This window comes from Bufo bufo, chromosome 1, assembly GCF_905171765.1.
Source record: "Bufo bufo chromosome 1, aBufBuf1.1, whole genome shotgun sequence".
Lineage (NCBI taxonomy): Eukaryota > Metazoa > Chordata > Amphibia > Anura > Bufonidae > Bufo > Bufo bufo.
In genome coordinates, this window is record NC_053389.1 from 257,665,148 (window position 1) to 257,688,173 (window position 23,026).

At 42.0% G+C, this 23,026-nt stretch overlaps 1 protein-coding gene across 2 annotated transcripts in view; it reads left to right on the plus strand.

The window, feature by feature from the left end:
- WNT7B (Wnt family member 7B) overlaps positions 1–23,026 on the plus strand; it is a 111,417-nt gene that overhangs the window by 52,198 nt on the left and 36,193 nt on the right. For both annotated transcript variants that reach the window (XM_040439130.1, XM_040439129.1), the window contains exon 2: positions 19,096–19,322. In XM_040439130.1, coding sequence (XP_040295064.1) covers positions 19,096–19,322 — 227 coding nt within the window. The remainder of the gene's footprint in view (positions 1–19,095; positions 19,323–23,026) is intronic.

Here is a 23,026-nt window from a genome sequence, read left to right on the forward strand (position 1 = left end):
TGTAGAGGAACCAATAAAGGACAAAAATAAAACATTTAAATCAATAAAATAGGAGGGTAGTGAGGAAGCATTGAAAAACTATAAGGAAAAAAAATAGGACACGTAAAAGACAAAAGCAGCCAAACTAGAGACACAGTGATTCATTGCGAAAGAGAGTAAAACTAACCCTAAAATGCTCTTGAGTTATATAAATGGTATAAAGTATAAATCTGAAGGTGTCGGCCCTTTACAGAGTGATGAGGGGGGAGTTGCAGACAGCGATGAGGCGAATGTTAAGCTATTCAATATTTCTTTCTCCACTGTATTCACTGAGGAAAATAAACTGTCAGATGAAATGCAGAATGTTAAAGTATATTTCCCATTAAAAGTACCCTGTCTGACCCAGGAAGAAGTACAGCAGCATCTTGAAAAGCTTAAAATAGACAAATTGCCAGGACCAGATGGCATACACCCCCTGTATCCTAAGAGAATTAGGTAATGTCAGGCAGACAAAGGCAGGAAGTGTTCCACAGGATTGGCGCAAATGTGGTGCCAATATTCAAAAAGGGGTCAAAAACAGAGCCCGGAAACTATAGGCTGGTAGGTTTAACATCTGTTGTGGGTAAATTGATTGAAGGTTTTCTAAGAGATGCTACCTCAATGAAAATAAGCAAGTAACGCAGTATCAGCATTACTTCATTATGAGAGATCAGTCATATCAAACTAATTTAATCAGTTTTTATGAGAAGGTAAGTTCTAGACTTCTCAATGGATGTCATATATCTTGACTTTTCCAAAGCATTTGATACTGTGCCACATAAAAGGTTAGGACTGGGAGAAAATGTCTGTATGTGGGTAAGTAACTGGCTCAGTGATAGAAAACAGAGGGTGGTTATTACATACATACTCATACTGGGTCACCGTCACTAGTGGGGTCAGTATTGGCCCCTATCCTCCAATATTTTTTTTATTAATGATCTTGTAGAAGGCTTGAACAGTAAAATATGAATTTTTGAATTGACACTAAACTGTGTAAAGTAATTAACATGGAAGAGGACAGTATACTACTACAGAGGGATCTGGATAGATTGGAGGCTTGGGCAGAGAAGTGGTAGATGAGGTTTAACACTGACAAATGTAAGGTTATGCACATGGAAAGGAATAATGCAAGTCACCCGTACATACTAAATGGTAAAACACTGGGTAACACTGACATGGGAAAGGAATTTTAGTGGACAGAAAACTTAACTGTAGCAACCAGTGTCAGGCAGCTGCTGCCAAGACCAATAAGATAATATGATGCATCAAAAGGGGCATAGATGTCCGTGATGAGAACATAGTACTGCCACTTTACAAATCACTAGTCAGACCACACATGGAGTACTGTGTACAGTTCTGGGCTCCTGTGAACAAGGCAGACATAGCAGAGCTGGAGAGTGCTCAGAGAAGGGCAACCAATGTAATAACTTGAATGGGTGGACTACAGTACCCAGAAAGATTATCAAAATTAGGGTTATTTAGTTTAGTAAAAGACAACTGAGGGGAGATCTAATAACTATGTATAAATATATCAGGGGACAGTACAGAGAGCTCTCCTATCATCTATTTATCCCCAGGACTTTGACTGTGATGAGGGGACATCCTCTGCGTCTAGAGGAAAAAAGGTTTGTACACAAACATAGAAGAGGATACTTTATGGTAAAAGCAGTGAGACTATGGAACTCTCTGCCTAAGGAGGTGGTGATGGTGAGTTCACTAAACATAGTCAATATGAAGTGTTAATGGTCATGGTGTAGCAGTCTTACTTGGACCTTGTATTGTATAAGGCCTGTATTGGCAAGGATGGAGGTAATATTTAATCACTGTATGGTGTTATTATGTGGGCCTGGTATAGCAGTATTATTTTATAACTATATGTGTATATAGATATTTGTTTGTGTAAGGGCATATGCCTTGAGGCTTATGCCCCTGATCTTTGAAGACCAGAAGTAGGGCAAAAGTAGAGACCGCTCTGCACAACGCCTTCTGATTTGACTGAATCTAACTGTGTTGTTGGTACAGTATTTCAGCATTTGGGGTTTCACTTTTTATTTTGTCCAGAGGCACACTTGGTCTATATCCAGCTCTGGCTGTATTAGTGCTACTATGGTTGAACTGTATGGTTATGCTACTAATATAGTACACTTCCTAAGAGGTTATATTTAATTAAATTCTTCTGTCCTTCAGAGGGTTAAGCTTGTAAATGAATCAATCACCAGTTGGAAGTCTTATTGAGCGCATGCAAATTGCACTAAAAGCTTTGCTTTGAATAGACGGCTAATTGCTGGGGGTGGTCAGCAATCAGTTGGACATGATCTCCCACTATTCCATGATTTGGGAATTCCCATATTTCTTTGGGGATTGCAAAGGTAGGGTGTGGGATAGGTCATTACCCATTGACTCTTCCGTCTACTACTGAGATTTGTGACTTAGGCCTAACTTGGCCTTTATGTAGGGTTGAACCCTTGACCTCATAATCCAATGGCATGTGTAGGGTCTATGTGGTTGTAAAATGTCCATTACAAATGGGTGAGCAAATCTGGTGAATGCCTGTGACCTTCCCAGGCAGAGTGGTCATAGCAACCATATTATGAGTTGGGTCTTTTATCCTTCTGCCCCTGTAGGTTGACAGGTTAGCCATCATTAAGCTTTTTAACTCATTTCCTGCTCATTGGCATGACATTGCTTCAGATTGTGTGAAATCCTGATAATTCGGGACAAATGGAGCCATCACATGCTTATCCCATGACGGTAGGTTTAGGCCACCATGACAAGAATGGGCACAACTGTTAATGGTGCAGATATTATATTCAACAAGTTAATGCCTCCTAAACAGCTGCTTGATCACCCAGTAGCCCTAAGGGATAACTGCGCTCAATAGGTGCAATTTTTGGTAGCATTGCATTTATGTTTGTACTTTTTGGGCTTGCATTTTACTGAAGTCACAGTGTATTGGCTTCTACTACAAATACTGACTGATCAGAGATAGATTTTCTAAGGTTACTCTCACATCTGTGGCCGGTACATATGTCAGGAAGGGTAATAACAATAAAGTTCCCAGAACTTCTATCTTGTTTTAGGAACCATTCTCCATCCTTGACATGTCGTCTCTTTAAAAATATGCATTAGGACATCACAGGTAAAATGTGTGATCCCAGGCTCAGCCGAAACACCTGTAAATATTTTAGGAGCTTGGGTGGCTATAGGATATCTAAGATGAGGTCTGTGGCATTGGCAGATATTGTATTGCTTGCACATTAGGCATTTTCCCAGTCAGCCGGCTAAATGTCTATTGACACAGAAGTGGTGGTAATTAGTCACGGCAGAGGAATGGGCGTCTGGAATTCTTCGGCTGTAATTCTGCATTATTTACCATGTGTACAAGCTGAGTAAATATTGCATAAAAAACTACTACACAATCATCTCTCAGGAAAACTGATTGAAATGTTGCAACGTTGTTTTATTGTGTTATTACATGGAGAAGGAATTTGGAATCTTAAGACATAACCCTCCGTTGTAATAGAAATTTCAGAAGATATGTAAGGTGATGAACCCCTGTTCATAGGAAGCTCGACTTTCTGTTAAAGCCTTTTGTGCATAATTTTTCAGCATTATGTGCCGCAAGCCCAGGAGTTGCGGAGTTGAGGATTAGGGTGGCACTGGGTCTGCCTGTAACAGTCCTCACACTGATGCTCCTTAGGCCCAGGGCAGTGAAAGGAGGACACACCCTTTCTTCCCTATGTTCACACCCTGTTTCTGGGGCTCCTGCATGATGGTAGCTAGGTGCCCTTAATGTTGTAGGTTTCGTGCGAGTGCAAAGCAGGAGGTTTAGAGCGCAATGGCCAGCTTATAGTGTAGGAGTCAGTAACCAGGCCAGATGTCAGAAATAAACGTTTCTCTTTACTAAAGTGCAGAATGGGAATTGTAGTACATCCTATGGTAAAAAAAAATAATTCCAAATAGCCTTGTATGGATTTGAGCAACAATAGGAAACATAGTACTCTTTACTCTCCATCTTCCCAAAGTGTCTTTCTACAGAATCTATGGCTGGCATTATTACTCTTGCAATGTTGGCTGTAATTTCCATCTGAGAGGTACAGGATTAAATATACGGTTGGCCAGACCATGTCAGAGTCAGTGGATCCAGAGCCTGGTCTCGGGAGGGGCACTTCCAGATTATTTTCTGTCCGCCGCCACAAAACAATGGTGCCTATAGAACAGACTACACAGTGTAGAGGTATACTGTATATTGTGTGGCACAGTGTATGCTATATGTGTACAATAAACATATTTCACATGAAAACTTACACAATTACTTGGCTTGGCCCTTGGGGATCTCGGACACCACTTCAACACTTTGGCCGGGGGCTCGGTGGAGCTGATGTTGTGTTTTATCCTAATGAGAAAGATTTCATAATAAGGATTTGGAGAAGGGGCAGAGGGATAGCAGAGCAGGGAGAGGCTGGTGCTGCTACTAGGGGTTCATGCCATGGGGGAGTAATAAAGCCCACAATAATGCCCCCCCCCCCCCCGTAGAAATAATTCTCCTTATAATGTGCAAAAAAATACCCCCTTGTAATGCCCCCAGTTGAGCTAATGTCCCCATAGTGCAAGTATAAAATACCCCTATATAGTGCCCCCAGTAAATGCCCCCATAGTGCTCCTCTCCCCCCTTCCTCCTAGTGCCCCCCATAATGTACCAATATAAAATGCCCCATATGTAGTGCCCCAAATAGATGCCCTCAGTGTCCCCCATAATTTGCAAGTATAAAATACCCCTTCTTAGAGCCCCAGTAGATGACCCCATAGTACTCTTCTCCCCCCTTCCCCATAGTACCAACCATAATGTGTCCCAGTATAAAATGCTACTGTACAGAGCCCACCATATAAAATACCCCTTCTTTGTGGCCTCAGTAGATGCCCCTATAGTGACCCTAATAATGTGCCAGTAATAAGTGCCCCCAATAATGTGCCAGTAATAAGATCCCCCCATCATGTGCCAGTAACAAGAGCTCCCCATCATGTGCCAGTAACAAGAGACCCCCTATCATGTGCCAGTAATAAGAGCACCCCCCCCATCATGTGCCAGTAATAAGAGCACCCCCCATCATGTGCCAGTAATAAGAGCACCCCCCATCATGTGGCAGTAATTACATCCCCCATCATGTGCCAGTAATAACAGCCCCCCATCATGTGCAAGTAATAACAGCTGCCCCCCCATCATGTGCCAGTAATAACAGCCCCCCATCATGTGCCAGGATTAACAGCCCCCCATCATGTGCCAGTAATAACAGCCCCCCATCATGTGCCAGTAATAAGAGCACCCCCCATCATGTGCCAGTAATAAGAGCACCCCCCATCATGTGGCAGTAATTACATCCCCCATCATGTGCCAGTAATAACAGCCCCCCATCATGTGCAAGTAATAACAGCTGCCCCCCCATCATGTGCCAGTAATAACAGCCCCCCATCATGTGCCAGTAATAACAGCCCCCCCATCATGTGCCAGTAATAACAGCCCCCCATCATGTGCCAGTAATAACAGCCCCCTATCATGTGCCAGTAATAACAGCCACCCCATCATGTGCCAGTAATAACAGCCCCCCCATCATGTGCCAGTAATAACAGCCCCCCCATCATGTGCCAGTAATAACAGCCCCCATCATGTGCCAGTAATAACAGCCCCCCCATCATGTACCAGTAATAACAGCCCCCCATCATGTGCCAGTAATAACAGCCCCCCTCCCCATCATGTGCCAGTAATAACAGCCCCCCTCCCCATCATGTGCCAATAAAAGTATTGTACATATAAAAATAAAAATAAAACACTTATACTTACCTCCATGTCAGCGATGCGATGCAGGCCTCTTCCGGCCTGTGCCCCGTGCTGTACGGCTCAGGCCTAGTGCCTGCAGCCTAACAGAGGAAGGGGAAGGGACACGCCTCTCTCTCCCCTGCCGCAGCACAGCCATCTGTATCGCTGTCCTGAGGATGGCGATACAGATGACCATGGAGATGAGCGCTTCCACAATAGAAGCGCTCATCTCCCTGTGCCCTGCGGCCGGCGCCCCCACTTCTGAGCAGGGCCGCGCCGCCAGCTTGGGGGGGAGGGGGGCGATTGCCCCGATGCCTCCCCCTGTATCCGCCAGTGATCAGAGTGTAAGGGGTGTATCGGCAATGTCCCTCTTACTGCAATAAAGTCTATAGCATCCTTAAACAGCAAATACCTTACAGACTGACTCCAATGATTGGCCATGCAGATCCTGGACCTTTTTTGTTTCTTTCCTTTATCTCTCTCTCTCTCTCTCTCTCTCTCTCTCTCTTTCTCTCTCTCAGTTTCTTGAGTACTTTAGAAATGGTGGAGCCTTTCACTTAAGTAAATAATCTTCAGAGAAGGTTATTCTCCAGAACTTTGGTCTGGTCCTTTGAGGAGTGGAGCACATGTCACAGCTCTCTTCTACTTCTGTTAACGCTAGACAAGACTAGACTGAGCTAGGGGTGGACCTAAGCCCACACCTAACTTCCTGCAGGGGCTGGGGCAGGATTATTAAAGGTCTTATCTCCCTTCAGCAAATGGCATTTATCATGTAGATAAACTTAATACAAGTCACTTACTAATGTATTGTCTCCATATTGCCTCCTTTGTTGGCTGCATTCATTTTTCCATCACATTATACACTTCTCGTTTCCATGGTTACCACCACTCTGCAATTCAGGAGCAGTGGTCGTGCTTGCTTGAAAAACACCTGCTTGTGCACATTCCCATGGTCATATCCACCAGAGAGGCCAGCAACTTTTCCTTTAGTGTCTAAGCATGGCCACCGTTGATGGATTGCAGGTGGTCGTAATTCGTGGATATGAGCATAGAAACATAGAATGTGTCGGCAGATAAGAACCATGTGGCCCATCTAGTCTGCTCGATATACTGAATACTATTAATAGCCCTTGGCCCTATCTTATATGAAGGATAGCCTTATGCCTATCCCATGCATGCTTAAACTCCTCCACTGTATTTGCAGCTACCACTTCTGCAGGAAGGCTATTCCATGCATCCACTACTCTCTCAGTAAAGTAATACTTGCTGATATTACTTTTAAACCTTTGCCCCTATAATTTAAAACTATGTCCTCTTGTAGCAGTTTTTCTTCTTTTAAATATTCTCTCCTCTTTTACCTTGTTGATTCCCTTTATGCATTTAAAAGTTTCTATCATATCCCCTCTGTCTCGTCTTTCTTCCAAGCTATACATGTTAAGGTCCTTTAACCTTTCCCGATAAGTTTTGTCCTGCAATCCATGTACTAGTTTAGTAGCTCTTCTCTGTACTCTCTCCAAAGTATCAATATCCTTCTGGAGATATGGTCTCCAGTACTGAGCACAATACTCCAAATGAGGTCTCACTAGTCCTCTGTAGAGCGGCATGAGCACCTCGCTCTCAGTGTATAATATGATGGAAAAATGAATCCAACGAGCAAAGGAATCAATATGGACAATCACAATACATTATGAGTGCCCTGTGATAACTTTGTCTACATGGTAAATGGCATTGAAGTGAGAAGTGAGACACCCCCTTTAAAAGGGTTTTCCAAGATTTTTTTACTGATAACCTATCCTCTGGATATCTGATTGGTGAGGGTCCGACACTGCGATCAGCTGTTTTGAGAAGGCCTGTGAACGCCGCTGCATTCTCTCTGCTCACCAAGCACAGAGCCCTAGGTTGTATAGCGGCTGTGCTTTGCATTGCACTTGAATAGGGCTGAGCTGCTCCTAGGCCACGTGACACATCAATGTGTCATCACTGGCTTAGGAAAAGCAGAGAGAAAGCCGCAGAGCTTACAAGAGTGCCGCTGCCTTATCAAATAGCTGATCGGTGAGGGACCAGAATTTCGGACCCCCACAAATTAGATACTGATCCAGAGGATAGGTCATCAGTATAAAACACCCTTTAACCCCAACTGATCCATATAAAGATATCCTGGGTACATTACAAGATATGAACACATGAAATAACATTAAGTAACATTGAATAGCATTACAGAACAAAACTGTTTGAGGTACTCGGATCTGGGGTACTGCATATGGAGCTATACGTACATCATGTGTCACCTGTATGGATGCATACAGGTTTTACCCGTATGGGTCACAGTGGGTACTGGAACCATAGGTGGCCCAAAACTTCCCTCTGCCCCATATGAGGGGACTAGTTTTATCAATGATGTATGATAGTTGGATGTTCTGTTGCAGATCTTGGATAGAGGCCAGGAGCTTTTATTTATGCTTCTGTGGAGGTACTTTAATGGGTGTTGTGTTAAAAATCTTTATTATTCATGGGGCTAAAGTCATTAAATATATAATCTAGCTTGTCTTAAATATATCTTCAGGATTTTTTTTTACTGTTTTCACTTGTTTTTAGCTCATTTTTACTGTACACACCATAGAAAAAAGTCATGTCTCTACTGGGAGAGTAAAAGCAAGCTGCTTTTTATGGATCTTATTATGTGTCCCCAGTTAGTAGGATGAATGGTGTCTTGTTGTGATTATCTTAAAGAGGACCTGTCACCTCTTCTGACATGTCTGTTTTAGTATATAATTGCACTCCCCATGAAATAACAATTCTAGAGCATGGAGGCATAGGGCTGGCTTGTCCAGTCTCCTCCCTGGCAGAAGAAGGGTTCATGCTGAGGAAAGACCTAAGCTAGCTGTCCTCTCTCCTTCAGAAGACTTATACCCTGGTCAAAGGCTGGAGGCTCACGGTCTGTAGCTCAGTAGTCTGGGTGGCTCCTTGGTCACAGGGCTGGTGATCCATGGTCTGTGGCTCAGCGTCCCCATCTCAGTGTCTTCCTCTGGTCACTCATGCAGACTGGCATAAGTTTGCCCCTCCAAGCACTGATCACTAACTGCAGAACACTAGGGGCTCTGACTGCTCTCCTTATATACAGTTTCTGGTTGAACTAGAACCTTCTAGTGCAGGGGCGCACAACCTGCGGTCCGGGGGTCACATGCATACCTTCATACCATTATGTGCAGCCCCCAACCATCTTGTAACAGACATGTATGTCTATGTCTTGTATGTATCTTTCATGCATTCTACCATTAGATGGGAGTACTAGAAGTGTAACTAGACATTTTTGATATATACCGTATGTTCAATATGCCATAAATATAGTATTTAATTTGGTAATAGCCCTTTAAGTTTTATTTTCAACCCTTGGAAATCGTTCAGGCTGACAAAGTGGTCCCCAACCAGAAAAGGTTGTGCACCCCTGTTCTAGTGGAAGGGGTGGAGTGGAGAAGCTCAGCACAAACAGATACATTGTTACACTTTACGTCTCTCATAGACTTGCATTAGATCTTCAAGATACTCAATGGCAGTGACACAGCAGTTTTTCCAGACAAAAACATGTTTTCAGACATAACAACATTGCTAAACCAGACATTCAAAAGGTCAGTCTGTCTGGTTTTGGTGGTAAACAACATCTGGCTTTTCCTCCAAAACATGTTTTTTCTAAACTCTATGGTAGCTATTAAAAATTACCAGCTTCTCATTCAAAGTCCCAAAAGTCTCACAGTATTCATTAACCCTTTCTACAGTGCTGCGCAAATAAATAGGATATATATCACAACATACATATAAAATGTAGTAACACAGTATTAAACAGTATAAGTCATTGCAAGTTAACCCTTTCAAGTAAAATAAAATAAGTTTATGACTTTGCATGGGGAAATGTCCACAGACATGCATTCCAGAGAACTGGTGCAATACAATTAAAGTGTTGAGACATGAGTAGGAAGGTAAAATTAAGATAAAGGGGGTCTGTCAGCAGTATTGACCATGCTAAACTGCTGCCGGCAGTAGGTAGGGGCCAGGGAGAGGAGTACATATATACCTTTTGTGAAGCTTTTATCATTAAGTGTAGTGTAAATATGAAGTTTGAAGGCAGATTTAGCAAGCGCCAAGGGCGAGCTTCACTGTGAAGTGCTCTCTGCATTGAGCTCCTCTAGGCTTCTAGTGTCAGCTATAGCATCCAACACTGCAAGCCACCACTTAGAGCAGAGGGATGGGGCTGTGAACTGGCAGAATAAAACTTCATATGCACATTACTCCTGATGATAAAATCTTCACTGTACTACTCCCTCCACCCCTTATACACTGCAGTTTAGGACGGTCAGAACTGCTAACATACTCCCTTTAAACTTAGGTCACTTGCAAAATGTAGAGCACAGGTAGGGTGTGTAGGGCGATTTATTTATTTTACTCATTTATACAGCACTGACATATTATGCAGTGCTTTACAGACATTATGATCAATTGCAATAGAGCTCACAACCTAAGTTCTTTATCCCAGTAGAAACCCACACAAACACAGGGAGACTATACACACTCCATGCAGATATTGTCCTTGATCAGGTTCAAACCTTGGACCTCAGTGCTGCAAGACACCAGTGCTAACCACTGAGCCACCAAGCTGGGAAAATAAGTGTCCGGTGAAGAAATGCAGGGGGCTTTGTGGTTGAGAATGATAATCTAAATTTAATTCTAAAGTGAATAGGCGACCAGAGCAGCCTGGCTATTGCATTCAGGATAGATTGGAGAGGCAAGAGTTTGGTGAGGAAAAGACCAATTAGTAAGAGTTTTGGCTATTTCCACAGTGAGGGTTCAGGAAAGAATGGGTTCAAGTTTTAAAAATGAGATGGCAGGAGGTAATGAGGGCTTAGATATGTCATTTGAAGGACAGCGCAGAATAACAGATTGTGAGACTGTGAAAAGTGTGGATTCATTAACTATGATTGATAATTCTGGTAGTGGGGTTTAAAGGGATGAAGAAAAATCTATTCAGTTTTGTCCATATTGAATTTTAAGAAGATGGATGGGAAGAAGGTAGAGATAGGCGATAGACACTCAGGAAATGTTTTCATGCTTAAATACCAAGACCTTATCAGGAATGAATCACCCTCTCACTCAATGATTCATCGACAAGTATTACTGATAGATGCAATAAATTGGCTGAAAGTCATGTCTGGCCATGATCTGGAGAACATTGTTGCACATGATGGGCTTTGTTACCTTAAGCACAGTGGTCTGCTATGTGGTTGTGGTTGTTATGACTATACTGGACAGCTTAAGTTCAATCAGCTATTAGATCACGGAATCTAGACCGAGACATTCAAGAGCGGAGAGAAGTACTCGGCACTAATCTGATACTACATTGTCTGCGGCCTCATTGTGTATCTTGGTGGTTGAGATGCTAAACTTGGTTGTCATATGGAAGTTATTTCAATGGTATTGTTATTTTTACAGTGTAATTCCTCCAGTCAATCACAAGATCCCCCCTTTAACCTCGTGTTTTTAATGTCTGAACTTTTTGTTGGTGGAAATTCCCAAGTTCTCAGGTAGACGTGCAAACTGTGCTGATTCACTTCTATCTCTTTCCTTGCTCACTAATCATTTCTAACTGATGCACTGCTGTAAAGAAAAGATTGGATTTGCAGACTCTCAGTCATTTTCCTGAAAGGTGTAGGTAATTTAAACTGTACCTTTTAACAAACTTTTGAGATGCCATAGTGACATATCAAAGATTTTGATCAGTGTTATGAGACCCCCACCGATCGCTAAAAAAAGACGTGCTGTCTCTACTAACTGCTGAGGACCAGCTCAATAGAAAGTCTGTGAGCCCATCTTGTGTCCATCTCCTGCAGCAAGGAGAGACATTACTAAGTGGGAACCCTTCTTTCACCAATCAAAACCTTTAATATGTTTCCTTTAAAGGAAATCTCCACTTCAACTACAGTTGGCAACATTCCACAGTTAAGGGCCATGTACATGTCCATATTATGTATCTGTATTGTACAGCCTGCTATGGACCTATTCTATGCTTCCATGTGCCTTTTGTAGGTATATGGATGAACCATACATTGATTGATACACAGAGTACTTACAAGTCTATAATGTCACATTACCATCAGATGTGAGTTATTTCTTATTGTTTTACGCAGTTTTAGACAATTTAAAACATTCTGCTGGTTGTCCTTGGAAACAGACAACAGTTTAGTAATAGTACGCTGTCAGGTATAATATTTATTATTTTAAATCTTCATTAATTCCAGGCACTGTACATGTGAAAAGGGAGTTTTCATGCATAATATAAAACAAAAAGTACTATAAGCTTTAACTTATTAACAGACAGTTAGGCTAGTTTCACATTAGAGGCAAGGAACTCCAGCAGGCTGTTCCGGTGGGTGAACAGCCTGTCGGATCCGTGCTGCCGCTAATGCACGCGTGTCCCCGGACTACCACTCCAGCCCCATTGACTATAAGGGGGGGCGGGCCGGAGTTCCGGCGGCAGCACGGCAAACAGGCGGCCGGAATGAAAGTATGACATAGTGTGAAAATAGCCTTACAGAGGAGGAGAGGACCCTGCCTGCAAGCGCTTACAATCTACAAGGGAAGGAGGAAGGACACAGTACGTGAGGGTAGAAGTAGATCATATGGATGTTTAGGGGCAGCAGGGTTATTGTAGGTGTAGTCTTTCCTAAAGAGATGAGTTTTCAAGTTGCTCTTGAAAGTTTTGATTGTGTGGGTGAGAGTCTGATGTGCTGGGGTAGTGTATTCCAGAGTAAGACGATTGTGTGAGGAGCAGACAAGAGAAGAGTAAAGTAAGAGGTGTTGGGATGATTGGAGTTTATGTGTGGGGATGTATCGGGAAATTAGGGAAGAAATGCCAGGAGGGGACAGATTGTGTACAGCATTGTATGTTGTTGGTAATATTTTGTACTGAATTCGATGGGCAGTGAGAACCGATTAAAGTTATTGGCAGAGGGATAGAGGAGAAACAAGGGGAGAGGTGGAGAAGAAACAAGGAGAGAGGTTGATTAGCTAGGCAGCAGAGTTGAAGATTGATTCAAGGGGTGCAAAATTGTTGAATGGGAGGTCACAGAAAATTATGTTGCAGTGGTCAAGGCCGGAAATTATGTGCACATGCTTTATCATTTTTGTTGAGTGGATTTGCAGTTTGGAAGACAGGATGGAATCAAATGTTATCCTTAAAGGGGTCTCACCTCAGACATTGGGGGCATATCGCTAGGATATGCTCCCATTGTCTGATAGGTGCAGGTCCTGCACCTATACTTAGAACAGACCCCACAAAGTGAAGGAGGGTGCGCCGCTCGGTTATTTTTAGCAGTACCATTGAAATGAATGGGAAGCGCACTGCACAAGCGCTACCATAGCTCCATTCACTTCTATAGGGCTGACAGAAATAGCTGATCCAGCACTCGGCTATTTTCGGCACTCCCATAGGAATGACGGGAGGGGGGCTGCGCATGTGTGGGGTGTGCACTTTGCAGCCACTCTCACACAGTCAGTATTTTGGATCATTATTTTTATGCAAAAATCAGGAATGGCAAAAGATGATTTCAGTGAGATGAGAAAGAGAATATAGTTGATGGACATGCTGGAAAAGTAGGGAAGTGACATCTGCGCACAGAGGTACATTTAAGCATCATCAGCATAGAAGTGGTACTGAAAGCTGTAGGACTCTATGAGCTGTAACAGGCCAAAGGTATGAATGGAGGAGAATAGTGAACCCAGTACGATGACAGTGTGTCGGTAGAAGACAGTAATTGTTCAGTTGCTGAGATATGAGGAAACCAAGAGAGGGCCAGTTCTTTGATGCTGAGGAATGAGCATAGTTGCCAACAGTGCCAAATTTTCAGGTGCTGGCCTCACAAATTCCAGCAGTCCAAGGCACAAAATGGATGAGCCTTTCTTAGACCCCTGCATAAATTGGTGGTCCCAGTGAATTTGGAATGTTCCCAGGGCATGGCTTAAAGGCCCAGAATTTACCAACTACAACTTTGGTTAGTATAAATGACAGTTTGTAACAGGGGCACTGGTCACTTGTGTCAAAGACAGAGGACAAGAAGGAGAAGCACAGAACAATGATGTTTGGCTTTGGCAGTTGGCAGATTATTAGATTCAGTGAGATGTGGGAGGGTAATTCAAGGTGTATATTATGTTCTAGGAGTTTTGATGCAAATTAAAGTAGCCAAATGGGGTAATAGCTGGATAATGAGGAAGAGAAGCAGCTTAAAGGGTTTCTGTCACCCCATTAAACCGGGTGTATGCGATGACGTCATCGACGCAGGCGCATTGAGGATGGAGCGGTCGAGCAGAGCGGCCGCCTCTCAGTGCGCCTGCGCCGATTGAAGTCAGGTACGGCGCAGGCGCGAGATTTCAAATTCTAACAGCGCCAGCAGAGAAGGATTACCTTCCCTGGCCCTGTCAATCAGCATGCCGAGGGGGTGTCATTACCATCGGAGGATGCGGCTGCTACCAGCAAGTAGCCGCCCTACTTGCTGGTAGCAAGGTAATTAGCATATTTTAAAAATCGTTTTTTAGCAAAATCTACTGAACCAAAATTATGAATTTGATTATGTATCATGAGATCGCACTATAGGGATTATTATTAAAGAAAAAAAAAAAAACAGTTTAATGGGGTGACAGAAACCCTTTAAGGATGCGTGGCTGCATGTTTAAAAGAAGAAGGGAGGAAAAAGGGTGATAGTGATAGGTTAGGGATGGGATAAGCAAAGTGATAAGGTTAAGTATCAGGTGGGATGTGATTGGATCAAGGGCACAGATGATGAGGTTTGAGCTGGAAGCAGGGTGGAAAGCTTTTTCTCAGGAATAGTGAAGAAGCAGATTATGGGGGAAGAGCAGTGAGTAGTTCTGTGGAGGCGTTGCAGGGACTGTTGACTGAAGCTTCCTCTGATGCTAGATGGAGTAGGGAGTATTAAATAATTGTTAGGGGACAGAGAAGATATATGTGTGCTGAAGTATTCCTGTTTTGAAGCCGTGAGTACAGACGTAAAGCTGAGAACTGCTTGTATATAAAGTCTTGTTTGGAGTGGGTTTTCCTCCAGTGTCATTCTGCAATTCTGGAAGATTGCCTATGTTTTTTTGTCTGATTTGTGTGCCAGGGTTGCCTATTGATTTGTGGAGTTCTATTGTGTGTTAGAGAGGTGACTGAGTCTAAAGCTAACGTAATTGTGGTGTAGAAAACAGTGGCTGTGTCTCCATCATGAAGTGAAAATATGGTGGACGGAGCAGAAAAGAAAATGGATGACACTGTAGATTGTGGTCAGAAAGGAGGAGAGTTTGAGAGTTTATATAGTGAGCAGAGGCAGATGAAAATAAAGTCAAGTTGTCTCCCTCTTTATGGATGGCCATGGAGGACCATTGTGAGAAGCCAAAGACAGAAGTTAGACATAGGAATTTAGAAACAACTGATTGGGGCATCTCATTGGGGATGTGGAGGTCCCTCATGATGATGATGAGTTGAGAGGAAGTTTAACAGACAGTTAATGAAGTGGTCGATAAAGACAGTGGCAGGTCCTGGTGGGCTGTAGATGACAGCTACTTGGAGTTTGGAAGGAGAGTAGAGGAAGACAAAGTGGGCTTCCAAAAAGGGAAGGTATGGAAGGGTAGAGTTGGGTTGAAGGAGCATTTATCTGCTAGGAGAAGGCCAACTCTTCAAACCTGTCTGATGCATGGATGAAGAGAAGGAATACCGTAAATTTTACCCTGCCATAACAAAGTGCAACAAGAGATGTTATGTCAGAGGATGTTAGCCATGTTTCGTTTATGCCCAAAAAGGATAGTTTGTGGGAAATAAAGAGGTTATGGACGCAGGAAGCTTGTGACTTAAATGTCCACATTGCACTGCTAACTTTGGCACAAAGTCTCTACAGAACAGTAATACAGGCTCTCTGGGCTGCCACTACAGTACAAGGTCCCTGCACATGCCAATGACTTACAGTATGTGTGAACTCTTAAAATGTAGATAACGTGTTAAGTTCCTTATGTTACTATTTTTTATTTATATGTCTAGTTGAGTTACATAATACTTTTCCTAAACTTTGCAGCTACTTTACCTGTATATGACTCTATATGTTGTTTCCAGTATAGAACTACAGTATATAGGCACCAATAGGCACCATATGTCACTGGTATGTGGTCACTGTGTGGCGCTAATTATGTTGGCACTTTATGGCAGTGCTATATGGGCATTGTATCATACTGTTATTTAGCATTGCATGGTGGTATTTTTAGTCACTCTTTGACTGTATTCTTTTATTTAGGTGATGTTAATGTTATGCAGGTCTTTAGCTGTCACATTATGTTTTTGGAAATCTTATCTGTTGCATTCCCATGTTGATGTCACACACCGTCCGCAACCCCCCCCCCCCTCCAAGTCCAACCTCCACTGTAAGTGGCTTTTAAGGACATGAGGATTAAGCTTCTTCTGAGATTTTGTGTTGTCACAACATGCTCGGCTAGGCCCTTACACTGTAAATATCTCTTGTTTCTTCAGCACCAGACAGAGCACTTAATGCACAGAACAAAATGGCTGCCCCCTCCCCTTTCACTCTTTTACAAAAAACCTTGAAAATGCCACCAAGACAGATTGTAATCCTTATCCGCAGAGTAAAGAAACAAAATGCACTAAAAACATAAAAATGTCCGATAAAAAAGCAGTCGTTTCCAGTTCATAAGAGATGATGGGTTACAATGGAAGATAAACAAATGGCTAGGATCACGCTAGTGGTAAAATGGCGCCCATGATTCAAGTACATTGTGATGGCAATGGCTTAACTGACACATTCTGTTCATTAGATGTTTGCCATTCTCCATAAGGAACATTGTAAAAAAAAATATTTTGGGGGGAATTAGAGGCATCCATTTTGCCGGCTAAGGGAAACAGAACTTCCAGTCATGTGATTACTTGCCTCCTAAATGGACAGATTCCATAGTGTTTGCAGTCTGGCATGGTAGAACATTTCCTTCAAAGCTCTAGGGTTTAAATGAGAATATTTCATCTTTACGATATTGCTTTGATTTATGGTTTATTGGTATTGTAATTTCCACAAAGAAGCCTAATCATTGTACAATGAAAAGTTATGTCATTCTCTAATATCATTTGGTTTCAGATCTTCACAATTTTCAATATCTCTGTTTGCATTTAATGAATGGGAAATTTCATTGCTTCCCTCCAGAAGATGAAAATCTGTCCTGGTCATGTGATGCTCACAGAAGTGTACAGCTCGGTATAAGACAAGTCTCTGATAAGTGTAAGGAGCTCTGCGCCTGTGTCTTCATCACATGACCAAGACAGATTTCTGTCAGGCTCCTCCTGAATGACAGCAAGGAGAGTTTTTGAAAACCGTTAAGTACATTGGAATTTTTTTTTAACTCTGTATTATTCAAATAAGGGAGGGTTCGCACTTGCATTAGGGTATTCCATTATGGGTTCCATTTATAACGGAATTCGAAAGACGGAATACAAAATGGAAGCCTTTAAGAGCCATTCCGTTTTGATCCATCATAAGTGTATGTGCAAGCATAACGGATCCATCTGCTTTCCGTTATGCAGTGCGGAAAACCATGTCCTGTCGACATATTCCGTTATGAATGGAACCTATACCGGAGTACCCCAACGCAAGTGCAAACTCGCCCCAACATTTATTTGTTGAAACCGTAACATCCTGTAAAGAGGACCTGTCACCCCTCCTGACATGTCTGTTTTAGTAACTAATTGCAATACTCCTTATGACTCTATGTTGTGCCATTCTTTATTATTCCTGCTAGAATTTCTGAATGAATTATTAACAGTTTGCAGTGAAGGTCCAGATGGGTGTTACCAGTTGGGGGGTGTTCCTGCAAAGACAAATAGTGAAGTACTTTAACTCTCCAAAAGTGGATGAGGCTGTTCCGGACCATTGAATCCCAGTGATTGAATGTGGTGATTGAGAACTTTCGATTTATGCTGAAGCTATCACAAAAAGGTCATTGTGCAGCTTTTGTCTTCTGACGTACTTTTACCCAATTTCAGTGAGCTGCGTCGATCTGAAACCTTTATGATTTTTTTTTGGAGGACCTACTTCAGTGTGATCTTTCAGCCTCATTTGTGCAAGTGACTAAAATAAAGACTGCTTGTTTACTATCCAATCAGTGCGGCCAGTTTCACACTATATAGGGACACACCCACAACTGGTAACACCCAGCTGGACATTCATTGGAAACTGCTAGCAATTCATAACTTCTAGCAGGAATAATAGGAAGGAATGGCACAGCATAGAGTCATAAGAATAGATGCTGCAGAACTGTTACATGGAGAATACAAGTAGTTATCAAAATAGACATGTCAGGAGGTTCTCTCAAACAATGCTGGTGCTCGACAATATAGGTATACTGTATGAGCTACTTATAATAAGGGGGTTATCTCATCTCAGACAATAGGGGCATGTCACTAGGATATGCCCCCATTGTCTGATAGGTGCAGGTCCCACCGCTGGGACCTACACCGAGAATGGAGACCCGCAAGTGGTGGACGGCGCACTGCACATCCGCAGCCACCCTCCATTCATTTCTGTGGGGCCACTGAAAATAGACGAGCGCTGGCTCAGCTATTTTCGTCGGGCCCATAGAAGTGGATGGGAGCGGTGGCCATCATGTGCGGTCCGCTCCCATTCATTTCTATGGGGAGGGCACTTGGTGCTGGCCAGACTGGAGTCCTCCAGCCATCATTTTGCAGAGCTCTGTTTAGGAGATAGGTGTCGGTCCCAGCAGTGGGATCTTCACCTATCAGATAATAGGGACATATCCTAGCGATATGCCCCCTTTGTCTGAGATGAGACAACCCCTTTAAGACACTTAGCAATGTGTGGTCTTGGGGTCACTATGGGACTAGGTTTGTGTGCCCAATAGTGTACCTCCATAACATGAAAAGCAATGTAAAATTTGAGGTTTATTGATAAATTATGGCCCCATATATTCAACATATTACAGATATTGTCATCTCTGATCTGTAAGGTTTTGTGCAGGAGGCTTGTTGTCCTTTGTCTCTTGTCGAGTTCTGTTTAGCCATGTTTTTAGTAAAGCTGGGTGATAATCAATATGGCTTCCATTTCAACTCCCATAGGGGTTGCCACCCAATTTCCATTGCAGTTTTTCACTCCTGGACTTGTTGTATACCCAAACTTCCTTTTTCCTCTCTGATAGCTAATTTTATTTCTTTCTAGAGCTTTGTCATCTGTGGTGGCTTTGGGAGCAAATATAATCTGCAACAGGATTCCAGGGTTGGCGCCTCGGCAAAGAGCCATCTGCGAGAGCCGCCCGGATGCCATTATAGTTATTGGAGAAGGGGCACAGATGGGGATCAATGAATGTCAGTATCAGTTCCGCTACTCCAGATGGAATTGCTCAGCACTTGGAGAGAGGACGGTCTTCGGACAAGAGCTACGAGTAGGTAAGCAATTTCTATCATTACAGGGGGCAGGAACTGATGAGTAAAATATTTTTTTGTTAACCTACCCTTACTTGCTTATTTCCATTTTAGCCATGTAAAAAAAAAGGTGGGAATACCTCTGTAATATGGATGTACTTCCAGTCATTTTTTGCCAAAACAGCCACCACAACTGAATAGGAAGTTGGAAATGTAAAAATTATCTTTAAATTTTAGCTAGTGATTTCATAAGTTCATTTCTTGGCCCACATGCCCATGCTTTAAATAAGCTTAAGGAAGAGAAACAGAGAAAACAATGTCAGTGTATATGTATTTAAGGTGAAGCTAAAAAAAATAGCCTGTAGACCTCCATTGGGCTCCAAAGCCTATCAAAGGAAAAGAGGGAACGCTCCAGGAAATGTACTCCTTTTATGGTGCTGGGGAATGTGTCCCTCTGACAGTTCAGGCCTTAGGATATATAAAGAGATGTTACTTATCTGTACAAGCAGTGATGATGCCTATGGCTAAGGAATGTATCTATTTGGATGTTTATGTAAAGTTTTCCACAGAAATGTCAAGTAGCAATATTCTTCTCAGTTCATGACCCTGTGAGTTTAAAGGGTCAGTCTTGGTTGTGATCTTCTACCTTAACAAACATCTTCAAAGAAAATGTTTTATAAAATGCCTAAGCCTATGTCATCATACTTTTTGTCCAGAACCCCAATAGTGCCAGCAACAGTGCCCCAAAATAAAGCCACTTTGACTCCATGACAAGGTTCCCATGAGGAAAGCTGTGGTAATAACCCTATAACAATGTCAACAATAGTGTCCCCCCATAATGGTGATGGCTACAGTGTCCTCATAGCAGTCACCGCTATAGCCTCCATAACAGTAGCAAATGCAGTACCCTCATAATAGTTACCCCCAAAAATAATATTTTCCTCTATTTGTGGTCCAAGAAGTCTCTGTTTAAGTCAACACACTGCTGGTCATTCGGAGAGAGTAGACAAATATTATTTGGATCTGACAATGTGTTGTCATCACAAGAAATCTAGGTTTACAAAAAGCTATTGATTTTTACATAATCATAGACTGTACTTGCTTGCCATCTCAGGCCTGTATTGAAGAACCCCAGCTTTTGGAAGATCCTATATTTATCTGTTAGTATCAGTGGCTGATCATAAACATGGACTTTTTCCGGTTCTAACTAAAGAACCAATACTCTGTCATTGGGATATTTTGGAGAATTTCGGGTGAATTGCACTTATATCTATCATCCAATGGGTTAGAAGACAACACTGATGGATGTCCATGATCTTGGACTGCCCTGCAGTATCAAATAATGGGGCAAACATGCTTGATTCAAATCCCAAACCCATTTCACCCTTGATTTGATTTCAGCGGTGGCATTGCATCACCATGAGATAGTTAATGTAGTCAATGGATCCTCAAGGAAAGGATGTGTTCTCATTCTAATTGATGGAAAGTTCTAATTAGTGGCCTTAGTTGTTGTGATTGTTGTGTGCTTTTTACTGTGAATGTAGATGTTTCTTTGCTTTACTATGCATAGTTTGTGCTCTGGAATGTAGTAACAATTGATAACAGCCTTGCTTCAGTTGTTGTCTTCTCTCCAGTCCACTACTTGTATATCATTTTATCCCTGTCTTTGATGTGTTTCCCACAATTATCTGTCATTAACACGTCAGATGACATTGCATCTGCCTAGCTCACTCAGTACTAATCTGGAGATGGTTAAAGTTACTGACCAGCTTACAATCCTGTGACCCAAACACAAAATTATTTTATCTACTGAGTAGACTTACAGCACCCTTGTTTACAAAGGAAGAGCAGGTCTAGTTGTATCTAGTTGGATTATTTTAAAGTATTTCAATGCCTTTTTACAAATTATGTTAAAATTATATAATATATTTTTCACATTGTATGCTAGTCACTATATGACGGTTATTTTCTTCAATACATTTTTATTTTAATCCCCCCAAATGTTATCTGTGCGTCTCCATAAAAATGGCTGCTCATGAATATTCTTTAGGGGTTCTGCCCCTGCTCAATCCTCTTAGAATACATTGTTGAGAAGCTGAGAGGTAAATTGCCTACTGTGTGACCTCATATCCACTGCTGAGCAACAGTGACCATGAGTGGTTGATGCCAACATTTTTGGAGGTTCAACCTAAATTGGCCTTTTTTTGTTAGTCAAAATTTTTGGTGTTGGCCAGCCTAAACCCTTTAGTCTTTGATGGGCATAAGATGGCCTTGATAGGGCAGAGTAAACTGGTGACTTGGAGATTGGGATAGAAGGTTATTAAGTGAGATAGGTAGGTTTAGTTTAGTTCAGGTAGGTTTAGTGATATCACTACAGGAGACCCATTTTATAGGGGTGTCAGACAACAAAGGCTTCATTTTCTGGGCCTCCTGGAATAGATGAACAAATTAAGAATGGTCAGATATTTCATTCTGTGTTCTTCTTCTCTTGATGAGCATTTATGACGAGGACCACAATAGTATATGGTCATAGCTTCCTTTACACAGTCACCATCAAACAATTCCTTATTAGCATACAGCTTTGAAGGCATGAATGGATATGTCTTCATTCCTTCTGTGTTGTAGTTGAGTTTGTAAATGATGCATGATGTTGTTAGGTGTGTCTAAGTAATAACACATAGTTGTGAATGGATGACAGTAAAGCTGGGGTGATGCTAAAGGCTTCAACAATAAAAGATGGCTTCTTTGTAATTTTCAGACACCCCCATAACATGCACTGTATTTAGGATGGGACTACACAGCAGCTTGTATCACAAAGTACAGCCGCCACCTACAGGTTCTTTGGCTAAGTTTTTATTCACAACCATATGGCTGATAGGGTAGGATGAGAATGAGATCTTCATTCTCCTTGGAAGATCAGAGTAATCTGAAGGTGGCCATGTGTATGGGGGTGTCCTGAGTCTCCCCCAATCGTAATGTCAGTTCTGCATATTTATGGTGGTTATGAGCAGTAGCTGACTGCAAAAAATATACAATTCAGGGGAATGGAATAAAATAATAAACTTTGTATACATGGCTGCAATGATGGCATCACATTGAGGAAACATAACTGCTGCAGCCAATCAGTGGCCTCAGCATTGCAGTAACTTTAATTGATGCAGCCACATACACAAAGCCTAGAAGGGAAAACTGGAACTGTGGCATTGGATCTACTAGGTAAGTAATACTGCATTTATTATTTGTCATTTGCCAGCATTGTCTATTTGTTTTTATTTTATTTTATTTTTAATGTTTTATTTTTTGCTAAAACTAAACAACCCGTTTAAGTGTATAGTCAACTTAAGACAGACTAGTTGCTAGCAATAGACTGTCTGATATCCACATTCAAAACACTGTGGTTGTTATACATTGTATCCATAGACAGATTTGATTGTTCAGTTCAAAGTTGTATTGACGACAGCTTGGCAGTAGTTATACCATGATATTCTCCATGGTGTTTTCTACAATCTTGATGGACATATTATTTTTTTCAATCTTGCTACCCTGTTATAGATCAAGTAGGTAATATGATCAGTCTGTGGTTGGCAGCCTGAAAGAAGAGGGACAAATATCATATATGATCATTATGCTCAAGCCATAGCCAGCAATAGTTTTAGAAATTCATCTACAAACTAGAGGTAATTTCATAGGGAGATACCTGCTGGAATGCATTTTTGGACCATAGTCGG